The sequence below is a fragment of the Mesoplodon mirus genome (genome assembly GCF_964341445.2).
Source record: "Mesoplodon mirus genome assembly, chromosome: 18".
Taxonomy (NCBI): Eukaryota; Metazoa; Chordata; class Mammalia; order Artiodactyla; family Ziphiidae; genus Mesoplodon; species Mesoplodon mirus.
In genome coordinates, this window is record NC_138994.1 from 52,461,300 (window position 1) to 52,480,992 (window position 19,693).

Consider the following 19,693-nt stretch of genomic DNA (forward strand, 5'->3'; position numbering starts at 1 on the left):
CTTAAAGGAAATAGATTATATTCACAAATTGCATTTCCCTTTTGAAGTAAAGCTGCACTTCAGGAGATTTAGTTAAATAGGTGAAACTGGAAGGAAGAGAGGTAGGAAAACCAGTTAGAAGCTGCAGCAGTCCAGGTGGTACTAATTTGGCCTGAACAAGAATAGTGAGGATAGAAATGGAAATGAGAGAAATGTGAGAGATCTCAGAGGAAAAATCCATAGCACTTGGCAACTTATCTGCCAAGGATTCATCATTACAAATAACTTTAAGGTTTTAAGCCTGGCAACTGGAAGAATGCTGCTGTGGGTCACACACGTCAGTAAGAGAAGCTCTTTTCAGAGGCCACCGTGAAGAGGAGAAATATTGACTTCAGAGTGCCTAGTCCCAAGGCACTGTCCAGTTGGAAATGGGTTTCAAGCATATGGAAATCATTCCAAAGTTCAGGAAAGAGAATGATCTAGAAAAGTGATAATGATGCTAGTACCGGTGGCTGAAACCTTGCGAATTATTGAAATTCCTGAGGGAGAATGGAAGGATAGAATAGGTCTGAGTAAAGAATTCTGGAAAATAATCTGTTTCCATAAAACTTCCATTTCTATAAAAGTGAGTGCCAGAACTGTGTGATGTAGGTGCTGGTCATCAGTGTCAGGTGCTGCAGACAGGCCAGAGACTCTGAGGACTGAGGAAAGGCTGCTGATTCCTGAGTAAGGGTGTGTGGAATGGAGAAGGGAAGGAGCTAGGTGGAGAGGAGTCAGACCATGGCACGGAGAGGCAGGGGGTTTCAAGAAGCTGGGCAGTGCAGAGGAGAGAAGTTGATACGCATTTATTCCATAAGTATTTATTGAGTACCTACTAAATATTAAGCATGTTCTAAGCACTGTGGGTACAGTGATGACTGAAACAGACCTGGTCCCTGCTCACATGGATTTTAACATACTAGTGGAGGGAGACAGATGATACACAAGTAAATAAACAATCTGATGTGATATGTACTCTGAAGAACATAGAATGCAGTGATTGATAGGGTGGTTAAGAAAGGCCTTTCCAGGGAGTTCCCTGGCAGTCCAGTGTCAGGGCTTGGCTTTTACAGCTGTGGCCCTGGGGTTCAATCTCTGGTCAGGGAACTAAGATACTGCAAGCCATGGCACAGCCAAAAAAATAAAAAGGCCTTTCTGAGGTCAAATATGAGCTGAGATATAAATAGCAGGAAGAATCCATCCATTCAGAGATCTGGACATAGAGCATAGCAGGCTGAGGAGACAGTGGGTGCAAAAGCCCTAAGACGGGAGGAAGCTTGGTATTTTTGAGGAACAGAAAGAAGCCAGTGTGACTCGAGCTTGGAAAGAGAGTGGGAATGGCTGGAATAGATCTCAGAGGAAATGAGAACCGGCTAATATAGCACTTGTGAGCCATGGTAAGGATATTGCATTTTATTCTAAGTGAGCTAGGCACTGGGGAATTTAAACTGAGGAGTGACGTGGTTTAATTTTCGTTCTAAAAATATGCTACTCTGGCTGTTTTGAGAATGGATGGTAAAACAGTGGGAGAGGAAGTAGGGAGACCAGTTAGGAGGCTCTTGTGGTTGTGTAGATGAGATATCCTAGTGGTTCCGACCAGATTGATGAGAGTGAGGATTAAGAGAAGTGAATACATTTGGGGGTGTATCTTGGAAGTGAAGCTGTCAGGACTTGCTGATGTGGAGGACAAGGAAGAGGGAAGAATTGGCGTGATGTATAGTGTCTGAAGTGGGAGGGGATACAGGTAGGAGAGAGGGCTTTTCGGCAGTGATGAGGAAACCTGTGTGTGGTAAGGGATAGCAGATGCGAGAGAGAAGCAGTAATTGAAGAAGCAAGGTTTTGGAGGAGGGAAAGAATAAATGTGCTCTGAAGTAGTGCTTTCAAACTTTAATGTACAGTTGAATCCCCTGAGGATCTTGCTAAAGTGCAGATTGATTCAGTAGGTCTGGGTGGGACTGGAGAGTCTGAATTTCTAACTATTTCTTTGATTCAACCACCGCTCTAGAAGGAGTCTCAAGATGATCATTTGATTCTTAGTTATCGTCTGTATGACCTCATTTCTCTTAACATCACAGAAGGGCACATACCCTTTAAGTGTACCTTCTTATGTCTTTCCCTGCCTGAAAATATATTTGGTGCCCCCAGAAAGTATCTCCTTCTCTGCCTGCTTCTGCAGGCACAGGTAAGATTTTTGTTTTTAAAACAGATCCTTGCCTTTCTTTCATTCCCCACCAGAAAGCAGTAGAGAGCTGTCTTCTCTCTCCTTTCTGTGCATTATCAGCAGTCACTAAGGTCTCTGCTCCTTCCCTCTTGTAACTGGTTCATTTACCCTTAGCACTGAACTTTCTTCAAAGTTCAGCTATATTCTTTGACCACTTTTATGTCCTTGTGGTCATTCAACTCTGTGATCAATAGGTCATTTTACCTATGAGCCTAATTTCTCCATCAGTGAAACTAAAAAGTCAGAGTAGGTGATTTCTTAATGGCACTGTAGCTTTGCGTTTTTATGACAATAGAAGTAATATTTCTACAGTGCTTTAGACTTTACTAGGCAATACAGTATTGTAAATACAAATGAAGATTCTAATATTCTGTCACTTCTGCAGTGGTTCCAAGCACTGAAATCTTTTAGCTTTACCAATTTTGCTCCATTACAAGTAGCTTGGTTGTTACCATTGCACTACCTTCCCATTCTAACATTTCTAATTATTACGGTTTCCTCCATTCTGCATCTGCCTGTAGCTGGCTTTCAACTCTCACCCTTCTAAGTATTCATGACTGACTCTCAACTATTGCATCCTGCCTTCCTCCTCTCACTTGATGTCTGTCTCCCAGTTTAGCCGTGGGTATAGGAATTGACTACATCCCACATCATTTGTCTTTAAATTGGGGTCCACACATTCTTTCCCTATGTTCTGTATTTCATGTTTTCTGTGTCCTTTTTCTTTTTTCCATTCCCTTTCCTGGTTTTATTATTCACCAGTATTCAGTTCTGCATAATGACTTGTGTTCAGTGTCCAGCATCTATTTTTGTCCTGAATACCAAGTGCATCTTGTGAGAAGCAGGTGACACTCCCAAGTTGCCCACCAGAGAGCAGACTCAGATATCCAAAACTCAGTGCCAGCTTTATACTTTGGGAACCGGGAATATTATTTCAGAACAGCAGAGTCTCTTATCAAGAAATGTAGTATCAGGGGCCCTGGAGACTATACTTTGGAGAGTTTTAAAAAATTAGAGCTTGTTTAACTATTGTTAGTTGACTTGGAGCCAAATATTCCTTCCAAAGTGTTATAAACTGACTTGAATCTGAATGGCTTTGGATAATTACAGTCATGGTAAACAAAGCAACATGTCTCAAATTACAGTTTTACTAAAATCCAAGAGAAAGAGATGTCACCCTTATCCTCACTCATGCCTTATGTGTACCTCTGATAAAAATTCAGATTTATAAATCATATGCAGTAGGGCATAAGTATTTGTATTCCAAAAAGATTAATCATAGAATTCATTTAGATAACTAAAATGCAGGTTTCCTTTAATGCATTTTTGGGGAGAAGGAAGGAATGATTTAACACTTTTTACTTTAGATAGGGAGTCAAATGCATAATGAGGTATATGTAAATTGTAGTGTCAAACACTCATTTGTATTTAGAATGTGTTTAAAAGTAAACAGAAATTCACTTAGTTGTCTTAAATCTTCATTAGGCCTAGCCCTAGCCTCCTTTTTTTGGCCAGAGCCTAACTGAACTGGATAAACCACCCTTGGATGACTGAGAATTAATCAAGATGACCTCATATAAAATGTTCATACACATGTGACAACGATTACTAGTTGAAAATACACATCATTTAAGTCTTTAAAACCTTCCTTATTTAAACATGTTCTGATTATATACTTTCATTGTCATTGTCTTTAGTTACCAGTGGCAGCGTCCTCATGATGAAAGGTGCCATTTGTGGCCTTGGTGCTGAGCAAATACAAAATGACTCTCTGGTCCTTATGAATCCCAAACAGAGCTCATTAATCCATGGCTAGATTAGCTCAATTACAGTTGCTAATGTGATGCCCTGCTGCTGCTTTTCTGTACTAGAAACCAACCTGAGAATGATGCAACATTAAAAGAGAGGTGGGGCTTCCCTGGTGGTGCAGTGGTTGAGAGTCCGCCTGCCGATGCAGGGGACATGGGTTCGTGCCCCGGTCCGGGAAGATCCCATATGCCGCGGAGCGGCTGGGCCCGTGAGCCATGGCCGCTGAGCCTGCGCGTCCGGAGCCTGTGCTCCACAATGGGAGAGGCCACAGCGGTGAGAGGCCCACGTACCGCAAAAAAAAAAAAAAAAGGTGGTTTAAGGAGCAGCTGTTTAGGCTCATAAAACACAAAGTAAATCCTAGTAAAGGAAGATTCTCTCTTGGGAAACAAAACATAAAATGAAAGGCAAACATAACTTCATCTGTAGGTTAATCTGTTTCTGTTAAGATGGTAGAGTCAGGCTCTGTCTTCCAAAATAACACATGAATTAAGAGTCTTTTTACCCTTAATTATAGGCCTAATGTCATAGGCAGGCCTATGTTTAGTTTTCTAGCTTTGGTTCAAAGAATAAGTTTGAGCCTTGGTATCAGGTTCCAGTCTGTCCCAAGGCTTTTTGAGGCCTAGAATGAATGCACTGGAGATGATGAAGAGAAATAAATACAATTTCAGTGGCTGATGATGACATATGGCTACCGATTTAGAATTGGGGGATCTTGGACATGTGTTCCCTAAAGCCAGATAGGGACTGGGGTATCTACTGAATTTACCTAAAGGTCAGTCTGGAGAAGTCCTGGCTGCTCAAAACAACTACTAATGTACAGCTAAGGAGTATCAAAAACTAAGCTCCTTAAGTGGTCTTTCTGGCTGAAAGTGGTGGGGTTGGGCGTATTAAGAAATCAGGCCGTCATAGATCATTCTCTGGTGATTCTTTCTAGAGCAGAGGCAGGAGCCGACATTTCTGAAGGGAGTGGAGGGCAAGGTGAGGGAAGAGGGTGGGATCTGTCAGGTTAAGGACAGCAGAGTTCTCCAGAGTTGGGGTCCAAGGAGAGGAGGGGAAGGAAAGGTTTATTTCTTACAGACTATAGCTTTGTTTTATTCTCTAAGCCTTCCCTTTTGTTCTGCTTTTAGGGTCTGTCCAGTTTGAACTCCTAAATTTAAGTTTTACACCAGTCACTGGAGAAGAACTTTCCATTTAAGAAAACTGTTTTTAATGTGGGGATACGTCTAAGGTCTAGTTTCTGTCCCTGGTAGATTAAGTCTAGCAGGGGAGACAGAGAAACACAAATGACACTGTGGAATCAAATGTTAATTTTTCTAGCTCACACTAATTTCTCCCTTCTCTGAATACTTCTGACAAAAATTTAATTAGTGAAAACTTTCTGGAAAAGGGTCATCCTGCACTGAGCTTTTTTTTTTTTTTTGGCTGTGCCACATGGCTTGCGGAGTCTTGTCCTCTGACCAGGGATTGAACTCGGGCCCTCGGCAGTGAAAGTGTGGAGTCTTAACCACTGAACCGCCAGGGAATTCCCTGCACTGAGTTTATAGCATGGGAGTAGGATTGGGTTTTGAGGAACAGAAGAGACAGTAAAGTTATGAAGGTGACAGCGAGCTGAGTGCATTGAGTGGACAGTAAGGAGAGACATAGACAGGCCTGACGGGTGAGCAGGCTCCATGATGGGAAACAAGGTTGGGTGAAGTTACAGAGAGCCTTTAAAATCCAACCATGTTCATCAGAGAAATGCAAGCTAAAACCACATTGGGGATACCATTACTTACCCACCAAAATGGCTAAAATTAAAAATACAGTGCCAGGCTTGGCAAGAATGTATTGTTAGAACTGGAACTTTCTTCCTTTGCTGGAGAGTATGGAAATTCCTTCAAGCCTCTGGAAAACCATTTGGATAAAAATATTCTTAGCTGCTTTATAAATAACCCTACACTGAAAACAACTCAAATGTCCACCAACACAAGTGAATAAATTATAATATATTTACACAGTAATAAAGACAAATTAGTGATATCCACAGCACCATGAATGAATCTTACAGGCATTATGTCAACAAAGGTTGCCATACACAACAGAGAATATGCTGTGTGATTCCATTTATATGAAATTAAAGAACAGGCAAAACTAATCAGTGGTTATATAAGTCCGAATGATGCTTACCTTGGAGAAGGTGTGGTTATTGATTAGAAGGGAGCTAGGGAACCTTTGGAACCCTGGAAATATTCTGTATATTGATTTGAATGGTGGTTACATGGGTGTACACCTATGTAAAAAATTGAACTGAGTTGTATATGTAAGATTAGTGCACTTTGTATAACTGTTGAATGTATGTTATGCTGAAGTAAAAAAAAGAAGACAAATAGATCAGGTCATGGGGTTTAGATTTGTTATAGGAAAGCATTATTGAATCTTCAACAAGGAAGTGACTTGAAGAAAGGGTGGTACTTCTGAAATTATTCATCCTGTGGTGGAGAGTGGAACACTGTTCACATCAGTTATCATATCTAGGTCAGATATAGTGCTAGATGCTATAGGAGATACAAAATATCCATGACCTTGTCCTTATCCTTGATAAGTTTATGACCTTTTGTAAGAGACAGGTTATAGGCAACCCAGAAAGTTACAGTAAACGATAAATGCTTAATTCATGGTGTTATAGAAATAGTGCTGAGGTCAGACCTGGGTTCAGATCCTAATTTTGCAATTTATTGGCTTTAGGACTTCAGTCAAGCTATTTATTTCCCTGAACCTTGGTTTCCTTATCTGTAAAATGTGAATAATACCTGCCATTTTTTTTGAGAGGATTGAGAAATATGATATTTAAAGATTGTAGTACAACACAGAAAACAGTCAATAAATGTTCCCTTTTTTGTTTTAAAACCTGTACCAATGGAGCAAAACTTTTTTGGGGGGGGGACAGTGTGTGACGTCAGTTTAGACCATGGTTCTGCCAGTTACTAGCTATGTGATCTTAAGTAGGTTACTTAGTTTCTTTGAGTCTCTATCTCTTTTGGGGGAAGAAAAGAAAAAGGAGGGGAAATTATGCCTTGAGAGAGTTCTGTGAGAATTAAGTTAACCTAGCAGATATATAGTATCTAGCACAAAATAGTCACACTTAATAAATACAGGATCTGCTTCTTTTGACTGTATTGGAGTATATCAATACAAATGTATGGAGCAAATAATACAGGTAATAAGATTGGATTAGGGTGGTGCCTGGGGTGGAGAAAGAAGAAGCAGATCGCAGTGTGTATTTTTTAAAAGATAAAGCAAATTTGATACAGAAGAGGAAGGTATGTCTCTATACTTCTATTTTTGTCTTTCTATAAGGTGAAAATAATATAAAATATTGAAATATCCTTGGATTGTAATAATGCTAATTGAAGGTTTTATGACATCATTGGATAGTATGTTTAGGTCTCAAAACCCAAAAACTCGTACCTTACTACTAAATTTAGTCTTGTTCTAATAATAATTTTAATAGACATTGTCATCTAAGCTCCACCAAAAAGTTAATGACTTTTCTGTGAGTAGAGACCCCTGTCACAATCAAAGCAAAACCTAGAAGCATAAAAGGAAGGAAATCCATTTATAAAATGTATGTAATTGTTTGTCACTTGAAATATAATCAGCAGAACAGCAACCCAGGTCTTGTTGTGTATCAGTGGTGAGTGACTTCTTGGCTAAGGAAGTTTAACTTGCAGGGCAAATACTAAGCACTAAATATTAACATTTCAGAATTGTATTGTTCACAGTGTTTATTTAAGGACTCAGAAGTTAGCTGATATCAAATCCTGGACATCAACCTTCCAATTTTTGGAGCAATATTAGATTTCCTGTGAAATTTCTGGCTTGAATTTAGCCACTGATTTCTTGTGTTTCCCAAGCTAGAAGAAAATGAAGAGGTAAAAAATACTGCTTCCCCCTAGCCATCACTCATCTGTCCTCCTTTTTTCCAGATATTCAGAGTGGTGTGCATCTGTTTGGGTAATCCACCAGAGACGTTTACCTGGGAGTATCGAGACAAAGATAAAAACTATCAGAAGATTGGCCCCATAACACCCTTGAAGTTTTACAAGGAACATGTCAAGCCACTCTTCAATATGGAAGATAAGGTTGGAGACTGGCACTGGCAGCCACTGGCTGTTTACTTTCTCTCTCTTTTTTTTTTTCGCGGCACGCGGGCCCCTCACTGCCACGACCCCCCACCTGCCACGGATCACAGGCTCCGGACGTGCAGGCCCAGTGGCCATGGCCCACGGGCCCAGCTGCTCCACGGCACGTGGGATCCCCCCGGACCGGGGCACGAACCTGTGTCCCCTGCATCGGCAGCATCGGCAGGTGGACTCCCAACCACTGTGCCACCAGGGAAGCCCTGGCAGTTTACTTTCAAATGCCTGTTGACTACAAGAAGGAATACACGATTCCTGGGTTACCATTCATGGTCATCAAACTAGACACTAAACAAAATCTTTCCTCCTTCCTCTGAGGTATTTTATGTACCAATTCAGTTGATCATATTAGGATCCCCAGTGCTCCTCTTCAGAGACTTTTCTGACTATGGGCCAGCAGTCAGTTTAAGTCCCATAAGCTCCCCTGATTTGGGCCCTGAGTCATTCTCAGGTGCGAAGACAATAAAAGTATATTGGGAGTTTCTTACCATGGGTTCAGAGCATCACTCTACTGTGGGCCCCTCTCAGGACTCTCTTGCAGAAGGGAGCAGTGTCCCATCCTAGTTTTTCCCGCTCACTTCAGGGCTTCTCCACCTGCCTAGCAAGATGACTAGAGCCTTCTTCATTGGCATCTTGACCGTCTTAAAAGCACATGGCGTTGTTTTATGATTGGAGTCCCAACTCAGTTGTGGTACTGCCAGATGTTGAGCCTTTCTGGTAACTTGAGAGCGGAGGTTTTGTAGTGATGGACTCGTGAATTGCCATCTTGCCTTACTCAGTGCACACAATTCTGCAGAATTAGTTTTGGGGTGATTCCTGCCAGTAGGAAAAACAGGTTGTTGCAACTCCCAAATATGTCCCTTATACTAATTAGAATATACAGGGACCTCTCTCACATGACCTTGCCACCTTTTGTTTCTCATTTAACAATGTGTAATGCTTGTTCTTGTAGGCAGAGGTGCTAAGCTTGATACAAATATATGAACTTAAAGGAGAGGTCTGTATCTTGCTTGACACTCCTGGTTTTATGCTCTAATCAACATGTTCTTGATCTCAATAGATTTGTTTAGTGAATGACCCTCGGCCCCACCACAAGTACAGCAAACTTTACACGGTGGACTACTTAAGCAACATGGTTGGAGGGAGGAAAACTCTATACAACAACCAGCCCATTGACTTATTGAAAAAGATGGTTGCTGCCTCCATCAAAGATGGAGAGGTTGGTATTGTTTCTTTGTCTTCTGCATAGGCGTTAAAACCCTTCTTCCAACTTCTTTGGTGTAATAGGAAGAACTTATGTTGACTTCTTTCTTCTTCTTTCCTTTATTTCTAGGCTGTATGGTTTGGCTGTGATGTTGGAAAACACTTCAATGGCAAGTTGGGCCTCAGTGACATGAATGTGTGAGTGCAAGAAATTTAAAATAGAAAATCGTTTGTGGGTTGTGACTGTTGGAGTGCACTCTTGGTATGAAGTGACTCAGCTCAGGTTCACTCAAAGATTAAGGTTGGCCTGAGGGTGGGTCTATTTCTTTCTATTTTGTAGAGTTTGAGGATTCATAGCAGAAACTCCACATATTTATATGCTCTAACCTGGGAAGTCAAGATCATACTTCATATCTGAGTTGAAATTGTTGGACGTTCCTAAAAAGTCATCCTACATGAGAAAGACACTTAAAAAAATTTTTTTGATTAAAAAAAAAAAATGTAACACTTAAAGTAATATTGTAAAAGATATAATAATGAGATGCCAAGTATTTGATACCAAGTATTTATCAAAGATACCACATACTTTTTGTCTTTATTTTTGTACAATAATTACTTTTTAAAAGACAACTTAAGGGACTTCCATGGGTGGTCCAGTGGCTAAGACTCCACGTTCCCAATACAGGGGACCCGGGTTCAATCCCTGGTCAGGGAACTATATCCCACATGCTTCAGCTAAGAGTTCACATGATGCAACTAAAAGATCCCACATGCTGCAACTAAAGATCCTGCATGCGGCAATGAAGATCCTGTGTGCCGCAACTAAGACCCGGTGCAGCCAAATAAATAAATTTTTTTTTTTAAAAAAGGCAACTTGAAAGTTGGATTACTGGGACTTCCCTAGTGGCACAGTGGTTAAGAATCTGCCTGCCAATGCCAGGGACACAGGTTCGATCCCTGGTCCGGGAAGATCCCACATGCCACAGAGCAACTAAGCCTGTGCGCCACAACTGCCGAAGTCCGTGTGCCTAGAGCCCGTGCTCCGCAACAAGAGAAGCCACTGCAATGAAAAGCCCGCGCACCACAATGAAGAGTAGCCCCCAGCTCGCCACAACTGAAGAAAGCCTGCACGCAGCAATGAAAACCCAACGCAGCCAAAAAAAAAAAAAAAAAAAAAAGAAAGTTGGATTATGAAAGGTTATAAAAATACTAGTAATTGATTACTGTGTAAATCTGCTTAGTGCATTTGGGGATATAATGAAAGGTTTTCCAGATCTCTTGTTTGCTATTTGAGCCTTCTTAACTACTTCTGTTGCTTTGATACCTTATGTATTTTGTCTTTATGACAACTAGGGCTAATATGCATACATACTTTAAAGCATTCCTCCTGGTTGTTTTATGACAATGAAGATTGATTTGTGAACTGAATCATTCAAATTCCTTGACTGTTAAAATATATCACTTTAGCGTTACTTGTAAGTAATTATTGCTTGTAGGAAATTGAGTAAATATCTTGACAGTTAACAACAGGAGAAAGGAAATCTGCTAAAAGAGAGAATTCATGAGGTTTTTTAAACTTTGAAAATATTCTCCAATATTTTGACAGTATTTATTTAAATTTCAGTTAGCAGTGGTCTAAATGAATTCAGAAACTGAGTGCTTCTGCCGGCTCAAAAGAGACGATTTTTGAAAGAAATTACTTCAGAAACTTTTAAGTTTTCTTGCCAAAATGACAATGCAAGCTAATCTTGTCAACTTTTTGATTTGGGGAATTTATGTTTAATAACTTTGTATTTTTCTGAGTACTCTTGTGACACAGAGAGAATGGAATCCCATTGAGAGACTAAATTTTGCATGTACCACGTTCTCTAAAGAGCTACAGCCCAGATATATCTGGAGCTGCAAAGCCCCTTCAGGTTCTTCTATGATCCTTTTACAACCAGAAGCCAATTATCCCCCATGACTGTACTCTGTATATTCTGTGCTATTGTTCTCTTTTACAGCTATGACCATGAGTTAGTGTTTGGTGTCTCCATGAAGAACATGAATAAAGCTGAGAGGCTGACTTTTGGTGAGTCACTTATGACCCACGCCATGACCTTCACTGCCGTCTCAGAAAAGGTATGACCCTCAGCGTGCCCACTCCAGTGTTTGCATAGATGGATCTACATGCTCCTGCAGACCGTTTATTCCAGCAGAGCTTCTTCATAGTGTATATGATTTCTTTTAAAAGTTAGCAAGACATTGTACCTGCCTCACTTGGGGTTTGGCTGGATGCTCAGAAGTAATAAAAATAGAAACTTTCTACGAGGAGCAGAATTTGTGTCAGCAGGGAGTAAGGAAGTAACTGCTTTTCTGTAACTTTGGAAATTCTTGGTGTGAAAAGAGGTCAGCAAGGGAACTTGGGAGAGGATAACTTCAGTTTAATCAAGAATTAAAATGTGCCCTGAAAGTGTTCATATCTTGATGACTTGTGTTCAGACTCACCATTCTTTCATTTGTCATTCAGATTCTTCTGCAGTAAAATGTCAATAACAGTAATTTGTAGACTCCATGCCCATTACTGGATTTATGCAGAGCTTCAGGAAATTGGATGTAAAAAGTATGTTGAATTTCCTATGAAATACTCTGACTAACAATATCACTGTTTCTAAGACACAGTGTTGGAAACAACAACTGCAGTTTTATTTCACAAATAAGCCTCCCCATTTCTAGGCTGTAGAATAGATATTTACTCCTGTGCTCAGGGATCATAAAGAAGAGAAGACTTCAAAATACTTTAGTTCTTTACCACTGCAAGCAAAAGTGGTCTTTTCCTAGCCTAATTGGAAAGAAAGTCACAGAATAACTACCTTGACCTTAGAAACAAAATATTAGAAGGAACTTCTCATAAAATACTGTAAATAATGAAATAAAATGCTATAGTAAATAAACTAGAATAAAATACTACTAAAATACTTAGAATAAAATATTTAGTTGTTCATATTTATGTTTGGACCTCCTATATTGTAAAATTCAGTGGATTTATAGCTAAAGCTCCTTAAAGTTAAACTTTTAAACTATTCAGAGGATTATTAAAAAGGAAAACAAACTAAAAACCTTGTAATTTCCAAGAGAGTTTTGGGTTTTATCATTTTCCATCTCTATTATAGAGTATTCCTGTTTTTCAGAAATAAAATCATACATACTCCATGTCATTTTCTCTGGAACTTCCATTCTTTCATTGGCATGGTTTATTAATATGCTTTTGTTTCCCCTCTGGGAAATGGAGCTATATTACCTGTAAATATTATAAAGCAGAATCGATACTATCATAACTGGAATTTTATATTGAGATTTTTCTCTTCCTTCTACTTTGAGTTTTTGACCACTACAAAACTAGTTTGCACTACATTTGAATGATAATGCAGAGATAAATGCTAGTAAGTATTCTGGGATATTCTTTCTTGTTTCTGGTTTCTTGGAATCCCTCTGAGGGAGGTCCAGATATTATTCTATATTTGTAGATGACATGGCTTGATCTAGGTCATGCAGGAATTCATTGGCAAAGGAAAGAAGAAACATTTTCAAACTTACTATAATAAATGACTTTAGGTGATATAGATTCTAACAGTTATATTTAAAAGGAAAGTAAAGATGGACTATAATGCAGGGAATAGAAAACCAAAACATTTAATAAGCTAGCCCCAGAATGTATAGTTTATTGATGTGGTTTTAAAGGTACCTGGGGCTAAGATTAAGGGGTAGGTAGTACAGATAAGGGTGTTTGAAACTTGTGGGTTTGATTGTTGGCTATTTCTGAGACTGAAAATTACTGAGATTCAAGAAAACTGTCAGGAGTAAAATCAAATCCCATGTAGATGGGACTCGTGCAGTTTTATGCAGGTGGGAGTTGACAGATGAAATCATTAGGAGATAATTCAGGAGCCAGCTCTCTTCTCATGCTACCGAGATTTAAGTTGTTTTGACATCGGCTAATGCCCTGGGTAAACATGAGAGAGAACAGTCTTTTCCCAAGTGCAGGCTTCTTATCCCTCTCTGTTTCACTGTAATAAAGACTATAAATGAAAGTTATCATGATGAGTATCATTGTCCCTTTAAGAAGATGAAAATTGAGCTTATTTTATTAATGAAGATAGAAGGAACGGAACTGCCTGGGTTTTTTTTTTATGAAAATAGTGTTTGGTTTGCCATTCAATCTCTATTGTATTAAATTCAGTATTTGTGTAACTGAATCAATAAAAGAACACATTGGTGAGTGTCATTACTCAGTTCCCCTAAGAAAGAAAAGTAGGCTGTATTGATGAGAATGTGTTTGTTTTCTTTTTTAAACTCTTGACCAGGTCTTAGAATCATTTCTAAAATAAATACAGTGGGATACTTCTGCAAAGAATGCTGATTAATTAAAAGCAAGGGTCTCTGGCTTCAGATGGTGTTCACTGCTTTCAGTAATTTAATATTTTGTTTTTCTTAGCCAAGAGGTATTTTATTGTGCTTACTTTCTGTATACAATAGGATATAAAGAAAATAGTATTTATCGCTTTGCTGGGTTTATTGCATTTTCACCCCAAGAGATTCAAACTCCACTTCTATTCGAGTATCCCTTTGGTTATAGTGGAAGATGTACGACCCTGGTCATGTATATCGTTGCTGTATAGAGAAGGCTCTTTCTTCTGAGTGGCTGAATAAGAGCTAAAATTACATGACACCTCATCAGGACGGATCTACTTTCAGACTACACACTGTCATCCACTCTTTTGCAGGATGATCAGGAGGGTGCTTTCGTGAAATGGAGAGTGGAAAATTCGTGGGGTGAAGACCATGGCCACAAAGGTAAGCTTAATCTGGTAATACTAACCCAGAGTGCCTAGGTCTGGTCTACTCTCTGCCTCCTAATGTGAAGAAAAAGCTGCCCTAGTGTGGATCATTTTTATTTTTCAGTAATTGGTCCCATTAGCTAGATTATTAGCTAGACTATTCTGGAGAAAAATCTGAGGATCTAGTTTGCCCCCAGGATCCCTATGACCAACGTGGTAGGCCTGAACTCCCTGGTTGGCTCTGAGATCAGTATGTGCTGGCATTTGTTCCAAACCGTGCTGACCCTAGTAGACCTTTGTACCAGAATCACTTGGCCAGTAAGAAGTTTGAGTGCCCTTTGCCAGGACACTTGCTGTACGGAGTTAGGTGCATTTTCATTTACTGCACTAACTCTAGAAAATCAGAAGCTTTCTAGTGGGAGAATGGGATTGGCAAGAAACTTTAGGCATGTATTGGAGACTCATGAGAAGTTGTGAAGTCTAAAGAGGGAAAGAATGCCGTGGTTACCATTTAGACGGTTTTATTCTGACAAAACGCAGGCAGAAGTCATAAGTAAATTATAGTAATTAGGCTTAAAGAAAAACCACAAGTAATATATGAATTGTAGAAAAATAAAAACTACAGATAAGCCAAAAGAGGGGAAAAAAGTCTCTAATAATCCTGCTACCCAGCAATCACCATTGATTAACTGTTTAGGGTATATTCTTGCAAATCTTGGAGACCATATTTCTTAAGACTATTTTTCATAGTAGATTTAGTAGATAAAAGCCTTTTAAGGTGTTGTTATGCTTTAATTTTTAGAGTTTCAAACCAAAAAGTGGCAACTACCAGAGAATATTATGCATGTCAGCATGTATTTGCTTGTGTGTTATGTGCTGGTCACATCTTGTAGCAGCTGTTTCCCAGAGTCCATATTTCTTACTTTTAGCCAGTGGATTCTGGCTAGGAAGGATACATTAACCACAGCGCTCTAGACTAGTTAGAAGACTGGAAGGAAATAGGTAGGGAATCCAGTGAGATTACCCAGACACTTGGAATCAGACTTAAGCTATCTCACCCAAACAGCAATCAGCCAGGAATTTTCTTTAAAAAAAGTAAAACAAAATGAAAGAAAAAAAAAATAGTGATCTCAGCAACTCTTTACCTGTTGCTTCCCTCTTTGTTTAAGTGATTTTCCAGCTAAGTTCTTTAGAGCTCTAAGATTTTCACAGGTAAAAGGTGGAGGTTTGGAAGTGAGCAGGTGGGGCTTCAGTTGTTTATATTTGAAAACTACTGTCTTAGAAGAGCCTTGACAAGACTTGAGTATGCTGCGATTGAGTGGCACAGGCTAGTAGGTGATGGCCAACACCTGGAGGCCATTTAATCTGTCATTCCAAGTCTTCATCTCCCCATGAAATGCTCATTGGTGGATCTTGGGAAACTATCCCTGGAATCTGCTGTGAAACTCAGCGGCGCAGCGATTATATGTAAACGAATATCAGCGCTACTGGTGTGTGTCTGTTCGTCATCAGGTAGTTGCATGTCCCCATCTGTGATTTCTGTTACTGTTCTGTGATGATGGGGCACTTGCTAAATTAACTATTATGAATTAAAGTGCAACTTTTTTTTTTTTTTTTTTTTTTTTTTTTTGCGGTACGTGGGCCTCTCACCGTTGTGGCCTCTCCCGTTGCGGAGCACAGACTCCGGACGCGCAGGCCCAGCGGCCATGGCTCACGGGCCCAGCCGCTCCGCGGCATGTGGGATCCTCCCAGACCGGGGCACGAACCCGTGTCCCCTGCACCGGCAGGCGGACTCTCAACCACTGCGCCACCAGGGAGGCCCGCAACATATTTTTTAATTGGTGATTTCTTATAAGATAAATTCATTTTAAGACACAAAAACATTGGGATCAGGTAGAGGTGGGTGTAAGGAAACTAGCAAAACGATTAAAAACAAACAACTCAGAATTCAGTTATATCCGTTGATGATGGTTAAGAAGTGGATGCAAAGGAAAAGCTTGTCTTGAATTGGAAGGATTTGGTGTTTGTAACATTTTAAAACATAAGCTATTGTTTCAGATGAAACTCTGTAGCTTCTGTTTCATTTTTGGTCTCATTCGGTCCCTGTAAATGGTTTGTCATTATAAAGATTAGTGTCTAGGAAAAGGACTAAAGTTATGGTTTGTTTGTTTCAAAGGTTACAGCTTATGGTTTGTTTCAAAGGTTATAGCTTATTGCACTATAAAACATTAACCAGTTTTGCTTCCAACCCAGAAGTCTAACATTTAATTATTTACATAATTATATGAATTTTATAATTTATATTATAAAGCACACATAATTATATCACACACACATTTTCAAATGTCCTTTGGCTCTTTGAACTGATTGTGTTATCTTACTGGTTCACTCTTGTAGTGAGTTGAATAAAATCTTTAACACGTGTTCATTTTATATTTGCATTATATCACCATTTTACTTCTTAAAATTTACTTTAATGACAATGAAACTCCCTTCTTAGTTTTTTGGGGTTTTTTTTAAACATCTTTATTGGAGTATAATTGCTTTACAATGGTGTGTTAGTTTCTGCTTTATAACAAAGTGAATCAGCTATGCATATATATATATCCCCATATCTCCTCCCTCTTGTGTCTCCCTCCCACCCTCCCTATCCCACCCCTCTAGGTGGTCACAGAGCCCTGAGCTGATCTCCCTGTGCTATGTGGCTGCTTCCCACTAGCTATCTGTTTTACATTTGGTAGTGTATATATGTCCATGCCACTCTCTCACTTCCTCCCAAGAACTGGGGTCTTGATCCCTGTGGTCTGCCTGTAATCCTTCCTAGTGAAACCTGCAGCTGTCTAGTTAAGACTAAACTAACTTTTTTTGTTGTTCTTGAATAACTGAAATGCCTGAGATTATACAGAGTAAAGCATTTCCGTAGAGAGCCAAAAGATAAATTGAACTGAGTGGGGGTAGTGAATAGTTCATTCAAAGCCAAAATAAATTATTCTCATGTGTTTCTTGGTAATGTTCTTTCTGACTTAACAGGAAGGAAGGAAAGAAAACATGATCTAATTTAATTGGCACACTTGGCCTGACCTTAGGAGAATACGTAGTATGTTATTATGCTGGCGATGTGTGTTTACCCCAGCAGGGCCCTCCCTTCTGTCATCCTGGTGGGCATTGGCTGCCATGGCTGAGACAGAACCTCTTTGATGCTCTTTCAGGAGATAGGACAACCTTAAACAGCATTGCTAGGATTTTGTTTCTGTAGATAACATCGTTAACAGTTTGTTACCGTTCTCTATGGGGTTTCTGCTTGTTAAGATTGATGGTTTCTCAAAAAGCGATGTTGATAATACTACAAGCTGGAGGTGAACAGAGCAGAGATACCTGGGCAGGCTGCCTTTTCCTTCTGCCCAGTTCTGGCTTTGGCCTTTCCCATTGGTCATGAGACTACTAATTAAATCAGATAACCTGACTGTTTCCCAAAGGGGACAAATATTACCTCTGACCACTAGACACATAAAGGGAGAAATTAATTCTTATCTTATTGAAGCCATTGGTTTACTTCATATTGGCGAAGTATTCTAATATTCTAGAATTCTAGTGTTCTTAGTCAGATGGACTGAAAATTGGATACATATCTAAGATGGTGTACAACCGACGTGGCTTTCTTTTTTCCCCCACTTCTTGGAGTACTTGACTGTGTTTATGGATCATATTAGAAATGGATTTCATAATTGAATGAGGGAACAGACCTTGGGACTTGTTACATTGTCTTTCATTTTGAAAAGTTGATAGGCTTGTTAGAACCAAGTAGTTTGTAAAATGTTTAAAAATTTAAAATAGGGGTGATAACCTTTGGTGCTTCTTACTCTTAGTCAGAAATTCATCTGAGAAGAGCATAATCTTTAAGCCAAAGTGACCTACAGGTCATCTCACTAAAAAGTGGTAGAGCCAGAATTATAATTCAGTCTGACATTAGAGCCTGTTTTCTTAACCACTAACTGTGCTTCCTCCAAGCTTCTCTGTTCTACTAACATCTAGTCTGCTCATGGACATACCAGATCAATTTATGATCTTGGTGACCAGAAACTAGTGGCTACGGGGACATAAAACTTGTATAAAGTATCTGGAGACGAGTAAATGTCTGCTGGCAGGAGAAAGGGCTCTTAGAGCACTGTTTATGTCTGGGAATCTGAACAAGGAGGGGAGGATGGAGCATCTTGTGAGTGGTTTGTGTCCAGAGTTAGCACATCGTGAGTTAGGCAAGTGAAAAACTGTATGTAACCACCAAAAATTTCCCAGGATTATTTTGTCCATGCTGCTTTATAACATGGTTCTTTGTTTTTGTTTCTGTTTTTTTTTTAATTTTATCATGGACAATTTCAAGCATATATAAACAGAATAGTATTAAGAAGTCCCCATGTGCCCATAACCCAGCTTCAATAGTTATCAACATTCTGCCATGCATATAACAAAAGTGTTGATACTCAATAAATTAAATTCTTGGATGGTCTCCCTAATGAACCAGTCTTATTATGGAACTTCTTTTTATGATTGGTTCACTTAGTCATGAGATGATATTCCAGTTCTAAAGTCTGATACATTAGAGCTCTGAAGGTAGAATTATCATAACATAGTTCTTAATGCTTGTAGTCTAGTTTCTTAATATGATGAATAATACAACTTTTTAGTAAGGTTAGGAGGAATATTATTTTCTAACTCTGCAATGGTCATTGAAGGAAAATCTTTGTCTTTTAAAAATTTGTTTCTCTACATTTTCATTTTGAACCAAGATTAGTTTTCATTTTTCAGATTGCTTTTGTGCCTTTCAACTTCAACTTTGAAGTTTTTTTTGTTTTTTTTTTTTGGCGGTGTGCGAGCCTCTCACTGTTGTGGCCTCTCCTGTTGTGGAGCACAAGCTCTGGACGCGCAGGCTCAGCGGCCATGGCTCACAGGTCTAGCCGCTCCGCGGCATGTGGGATCCTCCCGGACCGGGGCACGAACCCGTGTCCCCTGCATCGGCAGGCGGACTCTCAACCACTGCACCACCAGGGAAGCCCTTGAAGTTGTTTTTAACTCACATTCTTCATCTTTCCTTACAAATAAGCCTTTCTGTTCCTGATTTCATTTTAGTAAAATTTCCAGACTTCCTCATAAAAGGGAGTCTCTTGATGATTTCAGTTAAAGAGGCTTTGGCATGTTAGAGATTAATCTGGAAAGAAATTTATGTGGCTGATTCACATTACATCTGGGCTTCTGCTGCTTTCTAAAAACCAAAAGTATGGCCTTTAAATTGCCTCACCATGTGATTTTGGGAACAGTATGTCCAAAGCTAGGCACAAAATTCATCATCTCCTTCATATAACGTTATATGGTGGAACCAAGAGAGACAGTTACTACTTTCTTGATTATAGATCCTGGGCAGTCATTTGTCTCCTTATGGTTTCACATTTCTC

At 39.5% G+C, this 19,693-nt stretch overlaps 1 protein-coding gene across 4 annotated transcripts in view; it reads left to right on the forward strand.

Annotated features, from left to right (window-relative positions):
- Positions 1-19,693, forward strand: part of BLMH (bleomycin hydrolase) — a 43,279-nt gene that overhangs the window by 12,953 nt on the left and 10,633 nt on the right. For all 4 annotated transcript variants that reach the window (XM_082604914.1, XM_082604916.1, XM_082604917.1 and 1 more), the window contains exons 7-11: positions 8,014-8,169; positions 9,287-9,445; positions 9,560-9,627; positions 11,433-11,550; positions 14,193-14,262. In XM_082604914.1, the coding sequence (XP_082461040.1) occupies positions 8,014-8,169; positions 9,287-9,445; positions 9,560-9,627; positions 11,433-11,550; positions 14,193-14,262 (571 nt within the window). The remainder of the gene's footprint in view (positions 1-8,013; positions 8,170-9,286; positions 9,446-9,559; positions 9,628-11,432; positions 11,551-14,192; positions 14,263-19,693) is intronic.